This window comes from Microtus ochrogaster, unplaced genomic scaffold (genome assembly GCF_000317375.1).
Source record: "Microtus ochrogaster isolate Prairie Vole_2 unplaced genomic scaffold, MicOch1.0 UNK3, whole genome shotgun sequence".
In the NCBI taxonomy this organism is placed as follows: Eukaryota; Metazoa; Chordata; class Mammalia; order Rodentia; family Cricetidae; genus Microtus; species Microtus ochrogaster.
This window is the reverse complement of record NW_004949101.1, coordinates 4,303,783-4,312,642: the sequence shown is the minus strand read 5'-3', so window position 1 is coordinate 4,312,642 and position 8,860 is coordinate 4,303,783. Positions and strand designations below refer to the sequence as shown.

The 8,860-nt window shown below is 44.2% G+C and overlaps 1 protein-coding gene across 1 annotated transcript in view; it reads left to right on the top strand.

The window, feature by feature from the left end:
- Positions 1-6,239: 6,239 nt before the first annotated feature.
- The window catches only part of Pet117 (PET117 homolog), a 10,063-nt gene continuing 7,442 nt past the window's right edge, over positions 6,240-8,860 (top strand). Inside the window, exon 1 of the mRNA XM_005365509.2 lies at positions 6,240-6,399. Within this exon, the coding sequence (XP_005365566.1) occupies positions 6,304-6,399 (96 nt within the window). The 5' untranslated portion in view covers positions 6,240-6,303. The remainder of the gene's footprint in view (positions 6,400-8,860) is intronic.

The following is an 8,860-nucleotide window of genomic DNA, read 5'->3' as shown; positions in this document are numbered from 1 at the left end:
TCTCAGTGCAGTCCTTTGTGTTCCACGTTTTTCCTCATTCCCCTTCAAGTCTAGCTGGATTGCAGAGTTAAGTCTATGATTATGAGTAAGAACTAAGTAAGAAAACAGAAAGAAAACCAAGACAGAAGCTACTCAAGGGCCGTGGGGATGAACTGGGTAAACAGGAGGAGGGTTTTCGCTGAGTGCTCAGAAGTCTCGTGAAGTGGGTAGTGTTTGTTTTAAAGTATACCCAAGGGCTTGTTTTAATCAGGTGACATACTGAGATGTAGAAACGGTTGTCACAAGGAAGATGTTTATTGGGCTCAGAAATAGACCATAGCACACCAGGCAGGAGCCTGTGAGAAAGCTGCAGGGTCTGTCAGGAGGCAGAGGGAAAGAATGTGGTTCCTGTGAGTCGGGGCCTGAGAGTTTGGGATTGACTGGTGTGGAAAATTGTATGTAGCGTGTTCTGAGGCATAAGGGACTGACTATTCCTAGTTTCCTGAGGTGCGCAGAGCGGAGCAGGGAACAGTAGTCTTAGGTGTGAAAGGCAGAGTGGGGGTGGAGGGGATGGAGGTGTGGGGTTGTGGGGGGGAGGGGCAGTAGGGGTAGCATCTTCACAAGTGTGCAAACTTAACAGGGGCTCTGTCTTGTTTTACTCTTTTTACATTTTAAAAGACTAATGCATGCAGGAAAAACAGCAATGAACACAAAATAAAAATAAATTACAGACACACACACACACACACACACACGAGCATTTGTAAGCCAGGCATGGTGGCACATGTCTTTAAGCCCAGCAACTGGGAGGCACAGGCAGGTGGATCTCTGTGAGTATGAGGCTAGCCTGGCCTACAAAGTGAGTTCCAGGATAGCCAGAGCTAATAATAAGACCCTGTCTCAATAAACTTACTGCCTAACCAGAGGTCCAAATGTCACCTATACAGATTCCACACTCATGTTTGGTATATATAGTACCTTCTTGGACGAATGAATAAAAGACATGTACCCAGTACCACTATATCAGAAGGTATCCCTGACATTTGCACCTTCCATTCCCTGATCCCGACTGCAATGTGTTAATTGTCAGCTTGACAGAACTGAGAATCACCCGGGAAATGGGCATGCCCATGGGAGATTGCCTCGATTATGTTCACAGAGGTGGGTAGTTCACTGTGGGTGGTACAATTCCCTAGGCAGGGGATCCTGGAATGCAGAAGCGCAAGGAAGCCAGTTAGTACAGCAGACATTCATCCTGGCTTCTTCTGCGGAGATGGTGTGATGAGCAGCCTCAAGCTCCTGCTGTGTGAGAGAACACGGGCTGTCAGGCTTGGTGGCTATTTTGAGGCTTGGCCCTCATCTCTACTTTAAAACCAGAAAAGGGCTGAAGAGATGTGTCAGAGGTTGAGAGCATTGGCTGTTCTTCCGGAAGTCCTGAGTTCAATTCCCAGCAACCACATGGTGGCTCACAACCATCTATAGTGATATCTGGTGCCCTCTTCTGGTGTGCCGACATACATGCAGGCAGAACACTATATAATAAATAACACATAAAAAATAAATAAAACCAGAAAGAAGCGAGGCAGAGTAGACAGGAAAGCAGAGGCAGAGGCAGGAGGATCTCTGAATTGGAGGCCAGCCTGGTCTACAGAGTCAGTTCCAGGACAACTAGGGCTACACAGAGAAACCCTGTCTTGAAAAACCAAAAATGGAAGAAAAAAGATTATATAATCCAATGCATTGTTGCCATGATTTTGAATAAACTGTTTTCTCCTAAGTCGAGTACATATAAGAAAAAAATCTTATTTTTTCTTTCAATTACTGTTTATTTCATTAGGCTACAAAAACTGTATTTCATTTAATGTGTGTATGTGTGTTGGTGGGTTTTTTTTTCCTGTCATCTTGACACAAGCTAGAGTCATCTTGGAGGAGGTACTCTCAACTGAGAGAATGCCACCACCAGATTTACCCGAGGGCAAGCCTGTAGTACATTTTCCTGATTGACGGTTGATGTGTGAGGGTCCAGCCTACTGTGAGTGGTGCCACCCTGGGCTGGTGACACATATGAAAGTTGGAATAGTACAGAGAAGATTCTCATGCAGGGATGACGAGCATGTTTATGAGGCAGCCCTCTTTATTATTTATTTATTTGTTTATTTAGTTCTGTTTTTTTCAAGGACAGGGTTTCCCTGTGTAACTTTGGAGCCTGTCCCTTGCACTCATTTTGTAGACCAGGCTGGCCTCAAACTCACAGAGATCCACTTGTCTCTGCCTCCCAAGTACCTCGACTAAAAGTGTGTGCCACCACCGCCTGAGCCAGTCTTCCTTTTTAATTACTGTTAGGAATATTTCTTAATATTAGCTCCCTGATGACGCAAAAATTCCCAATCAAGCCAAATCAAAACAAGCCAAATTAAAAAATATCCAGGTTTAATGGGAGATCTGCGCTCTCGGGTGGCCCCGAGGGGAACCGGGAAGTTGCAGGCATGTGACCCCTGGGAGGAAGAAAGGGAGACCACGTGTTCTTCTTTTGGGGGGATCACTTAAGCCCTGTGGAGTGGGGTCAGGACCTGGCCTGCTGCTCTACTGTATCACAGGTCCAAAACAGCTTTTTTATTAACCAATTGTATTCACAACATACAGAGGGAATCCCATATCACACATGGATGCTGGGAATTGAGTGTGGGTTCTCTGGAAGAACAGACATTGTTCTTTTTTTTAAATTTAACTTAATTACTTTGCATGTGAGTTTTTTGTGTGCATGTATGGATGTATACCACATGAATGCAGTACCCTGGAGGCCAGATGTTAAGTCCCCTGGAACTGGAATTATATATGTTGTCAGTCACCATGGGTGGGATGAGAATTGAGCGTGGGTCTTCTGCATGAAGAATAAGTATGTGCACCATAACTTAACCACTGCACCATCTCTCCAGCCCTGCAGGCATTGTTCTTAAGCACTGATCCATCTATCCATCCATTACCTATTTTTTATTTGTGTACACTTATTTATTCATTTATTTTGGGGCAGGGTCAGTAGTCCTGGCTGTCCTAGAGCTCACTTGCTGGGCAGGCTTGCTTCACATTCAGATTCTCCTTCCACTGCCTCTTGCATGCTGGCATCAAAGGCATGTACACTAAGCCTGCCTTGCTTTACCTTATCTTTTAAGGACATATGCCTGCAGCTCTGCTGGCTGTGTGAATTGTGTAACGTTTCCTGGAGTATGGGTCCAGGGGTACAGAGAGTTCCGGCTGTTCCATGTGTTGTTTGCCAACACAGAGTATTGTATGTCAGCTGAAGTCAATACTTAGGTAAGCAATGGTAGATAACTTTTAAGTATATTTAAATTATGTTTAAAGGATCTAAGCTCTCTTTTTATTAATACTGGTAAAATTCACATTGTTTTCTAATGCTGTGAGTGGATTCTGAATCTGAAATAACTTTGTCAAATCATGTACAGAAGGCATCTGACTTAGGATGTTTCTACCTACCGTTTTTGGACTTCGTGATACTGTGACATCTGAGTGACATCTGCTCAGTAAGGAAGCAACTGCCTTGGAGCCTAGCGTTGAGCTAAACACCCAGTTCCAATTTTGACTTTTAATGGTTTTCTTGCAATCCTTTCTCATGATGCTAGTCGGTGCAGCTGCCGGGGAAGCCTCACAACCATGAGGGGCCACTGACACATTACAGCGTGCAGTGCTGCTGGGCCAGGTTGTTTGGTAGGTGAGGTACTACCCCACATGTGGACACCCAGGTTTTTCTCAACATCGTTTGTTGAAAAGGCTATCCTTTTTTTCCCTTAAACTGTGATTTTGTCCTTGGGGGTCAGTTCTTAAAATTTGTGAGTCTTCTCACTCCAAAATAGAGAACCCTGATTGGGTTTGGGTAGTCTCTTCTGCCTTCTTTCTTGTTGATACAGTTGTGTTAGAAGAAAGCTCACTGCCTATATATAGCTTTCTCTCCTTTGAGGGATGTGGTCCCTGGGATAAGCCTGTTATGGGGAGCCCACCAGAGAAGACCACTGAGACACAGTGTATAGGCAACTGAGAGTCTTTATTCCAGCTGGCTGGGATTGCACTCCGATATTTGGGACCCTAGTGCAGCCCTCAGTGTTTAGGGTAAGGGGTTTTTAAAGGCAAAACAACATCCTGGTATTTCACATGGCAACTTCAGGGGGAGGTTTTGCATAAGCACGCAGTTTAACACAACCTAAGATAAGTTAGTTGGGCCATCTTGACCTTGGGTTTCTAGAATAGTGTAACTTTGTACAGGACTCCATCAAGGAGTTCAAATTCTAGCTAAAGCTAAAATGGACATAGCAAGAATATAAGATGGAAGAACCATGCACTGTCTGGCCCTGTCACACGCCTTTCCAGCATTTCAGATGTGCCTCAAACATAGGAGTGAGCCAAACACATAAAATAATAGTTGTTCATCAGTGATGCTTTCTCTGAAAGGTCTTGACATAAAAGAGAGAAAACAAGAAAATTTATTTAGTAGAAGCCTCAAAAATAAATACACTGTTTTTTTTGCTTTTCAGTGTCTGATGGCATGCAGTCATTCAGCCACTAAGCTAAATCATAATAATTATACAAAACATCTTGCTTTGGTTTATAAACAGTGGTCTACATTTTAGACACATCTTATTTATTTATTTATTTGGTTTTTTGAGACAGGGTTTCTCTGTAGCTTTGGAGCTTGTCCTAGAGCTAGCTCTTATACAGGCTGGTCTCATTGAGCACAACACTTTAAAAGTTTTTTTTCTTTTCTTTTCTTTTTTTTTTTTTCAAGATGGAGCTTCCCCTGTGTAGTGCTAGCTTTCCTGGAACTTGTTCTGTAAACCAGGCTGGCCTTGAACTCAAGAAATCTGCCTGCTGTTGCCTCCTGAGTGCTGGGATTAAAAGTATGCAATACCATCGCCTGGTTTGAAAGATTTTTAAAAGAATACATTTCAAGAAGATAAATTGAAAAATTAATCACAATAAAATGAAAGCCTTCTAACTTTCTGGTGTGCAAGTTCATTTATAGCTGTTTCACTCACTAATTTACTGGATGAAAAAAATCAGGGGTTACAACAAGTGAAAAGTATCGTGGCATAATTTTTATTTCTTTAAAAAATATGCAAAAACATTCTGAATTACTTCTCATTCCAAAATTTACTAGGTCCAAACTCTATTTTCATATTCAAAGATACAACCTCCGTAGGGTGCTAACATGCTGTGGTCAGTTAGACTGACATTTGCAAGAGGGCATCTTTCATTTATTTTATTACAGTTCATAAAGTAGTATTTTCTTCATGCCACTTAGGTTCACTTAACAGAGAATGGAAGATCAATACTTTTGGTTTGTTTGTTTTTTGAGACTGGGTTTCTCTGTGTAGCAACCCTGGTTGTCCTGGAACTCAGTCTGTAGACCAGGCTGGCCTCAGAGATCCACCTGCCTCTGCCTCCGGAGTGCTAGGATTAAAGGTGTGCATTTCCAACCGAGGTGAACGTTGGAGAAGCCCTGGGAAAAGCAAGATTAGCCCTATCAACAACATCGTCTATGGCTGTTTTCACAGAAGAAAGAAGAAGAAGCTTTGCATATGTATTTTCGTGGGCAGGAGTGATATTTAGTGATATCAGTTCTTCATTGGCAGCTTGGTTAAATACTTAAGAGTTCTCAGAAACCAAGCTTCTTTTTAAGGGGGAAGTGCAAATGACACCATCCTTAGCTTCTTGTGAACTACTCTAGTCTCTAATTTTTCTGGTTAGTATGACATAAGGATCTTGCATTTCTGGCAGTCTTCAAGGGGAATCAAAGAAAAACGGGATACACACTTCCGGATCCTTGCCTGACCCTTCGCATTTCCCAACTGGAGTTGTGAGTAGGCGACGTGGTGTAGCGGAGGCTGAGGCTGAGGCTGAAGGATTGCGAGTTTGAGGCCAGTCTGAGCGGCATAGCAAGAAACCAACGACCCAGCTTTTAGAGTCTAAGAAAATCCAGGCTCTGATCAGTCACCCCACAACGTTGAGTTGTCCTCGCATCTACCCCACAAGTTCCCCCACCCCCAACCCTTTGCGTCTCCAAGGCTGCCCAGCACGACTTCCTGGTGGAAGCGGTCCCGAAACGGGGAACCCCCTTCCAGGCCCCCACTAGAAGCGGCAAAGTGAAGTTAGGCAGGGACTACGCTCGGCGCTCGATTGTTCGAGCCTGGCGACGACAGAGCCCTTGCGACGGCTCTGCGCTCGAGGGGTCGAGCCTGGCCCGTTGCGGCGGCGGCGGCGGCGGCGTTAGCAGTGGGAGCGTACGCGGGAGCGAGTTCGCGGCCGGGACCGGGAATGTCGAGGAGCTCGAAGGCGGTGCTGGGCCTCTCGGTGCTGCTGACGGCAGCCACGGTGGCCGGCGTGCATCTGAAGCAGCGGCAGGACCGGCAGGTCGGTGTCACATGACCGCGCCTTCCGGAGCGCCGAGCCTGTCGCGGTCCCCGCGCGCGTGGCGGGCCGCCGGGCTTCAAGGGCGCCTTCGGGTTTCTGACTTCTCAGCCACGAGGCCTCAGGCTAGGGCGGAAGCCTCGGGGCGGGGGTGTACCCCTGAAGTAGGGCGCTGGTAGGGCGAGCACGAGGCCCCCGGCACCACAGCCCACAAAGCAATACCCCAGTAATTAAATCCCGAGATAACGCAGCTCACACCCAGCACACTCCCGGCACCCTTTGCCAAGGCAACTTAAGATTTCTGTAATTTTTTTTTTTTTTTTTGCGTTCATAAACAATCTGCTATGGAAAGTAGATTCTGAAAAGGATACAGGGTAGCTAGCGCCTTCCATGTTTTCTTTTGATGCTTTTATTTCGAGGAATATCTGGCTTATTGATCAGCGACTGGCCGTCAGTTCTTCCGTTCTCATTCAAGTTTGCAACGGTTAGTGCTCTACGCACTTTGAGAAGGCATAGTTAATAATGGCCTCTTTAGAGTCTGTTGTTAAAACGGAGCTACGCTCTGCTAGCCAGTATCTGGGATTTGGCCTATCTGGCAACACCTTGACAGGTGAATTAAATGCATCAAGAGAAAAACAGCCCCTTTGACTTTGGTATTCACAATCTAGAAATCGGAGAGGAATCTTGAAATGTCAGAAGAATTTTGAGGAGCAGGGTGGGATAAACAGTGGTTTAAAGGAACACAAGAGCTTAGAGATTCAGAATTAAAAGTATCGTGTATCGTTCCATAGGGTTATCTTTTGGAGTCGAAGCAAGAAACTTCCTTCTGAGGTGGTAAAGGAAAAGATGGTGGTTCTGATTAAACTTGGAGGCTAAGACAGGATGTCTCTCTCATTATGGTGTGTTTTGAAGGGTTGGAATTAGATCTTTGTCTCAAATCAAGTCCCCGAGAAGTTTTTGCAGTGTGGTTAGTCCAACGGAACCAGATCTCTCTGAGCGTGGAGGCTCCTCTTTGTTCTCAAGCTGTGCCAAGGGCTTGAATGCAACTTGGTTGAGAATGGAGGTGTGGAAGAACAGAAAGATTTAGGTATTCTGTGAAAGTTAGTGATAAAGACTGACCGGAAAGCCTCTCCATTAGATCATCATTAGCAGCGTGCTGTCTAACATGCTGTAGTAATAGGAGCGGCGGAGCTGCGTCCCCAGCACCCCGGCCACCTGGCTAGCTTATGCTCCAAAATAACAACACACAAATTGTATTCATTTAAACACTGCTTGGCCCTTTAGCTCTAGCCCTTACTGGCTAATTCTGATATCCCGATCAACCCATCTCTAATAATCTGTGTAGCCCCGGTCTTACCGGGAAAAATTCAGCATGTCTGACCTGGCGGCTTGCTTCATCGCATGCGTCTGCCCGGGAGAAGGGAGCATGGCGTCTCTGAGCTCACTTCCTCTTCCAGCATTCTGTTCTGTTTACTCCTCCCACCTATGTTTTGACCTATGAGAGCCAAGCAGTTTCTTTATTATAATTAACCAATGACCTTCCTCCATCATTTCCCCTTTTTCTGTTTAAACAAAAAAAAGGAAGGCTTTAACTTAACATAGCAAAATTACATATAACAAAACTGTTATCAAGTAAAAATTACAATAATCTTTATCATAACCAAGGAAAACTATAACTAACTATTCTTTAACTCCATCAAAGACTCCAGAAAGATACAATATTACCTAAGCAAACAAGAAATAAGCAACTTTCAAACTCTAGAAATGACAGAGACATCTCGCTGCCTGGAAAGTCACCCAAAGTTCCTCTGTACTGTTGGGGCATCCATCTTCAGCCTACAGGCCCATAGTTTCCAGCAGACATTTCCATGAAGCAGGAAATTTCAAAGGCAGTCACTATCTGCTTGTCCTGAAGAATGTCTTGCAGACTCTTTCATGAATCAGGAACCCTGAAAGATCATCTCACCTTTAGGCAAGTTCAGTAGTCCTCTCTCTGAGGGTTCTCTGTGTCCAGTTTATGCAATAGTCCAGGGAAGAGCAGTTTCTTGCCTAAATGGCTATCAAACTCCATAAGGATCCTCTTCGATGCCCATCTTCTTCCTGAAGTAGATTGGTGCTGCCAGGAGCAGAGTGTCTCATTGTCATGAAAAACCCTAAGTTATTAAAACATTAAGTAGCATATTTCGTAGTCTATGAAAGATATGAAGAATACCTATCTGAAATATATCCATGCACATCTAGAAAATCTAACTAACATGACTACAAACTTGACTATTATAGATGATTATCTATTAACAACCTATATACATTACATTTTAAACGAACTACACAATCACAATACCTTAATCAAGATCAGAAATATATGTACATATAACAAAATTGACCTTAAATTTAAATCACTAAAGCAAAATCCATATCAATGCAAATTATTCATACCTATATCATATCCCCCTTTAAATGTAAA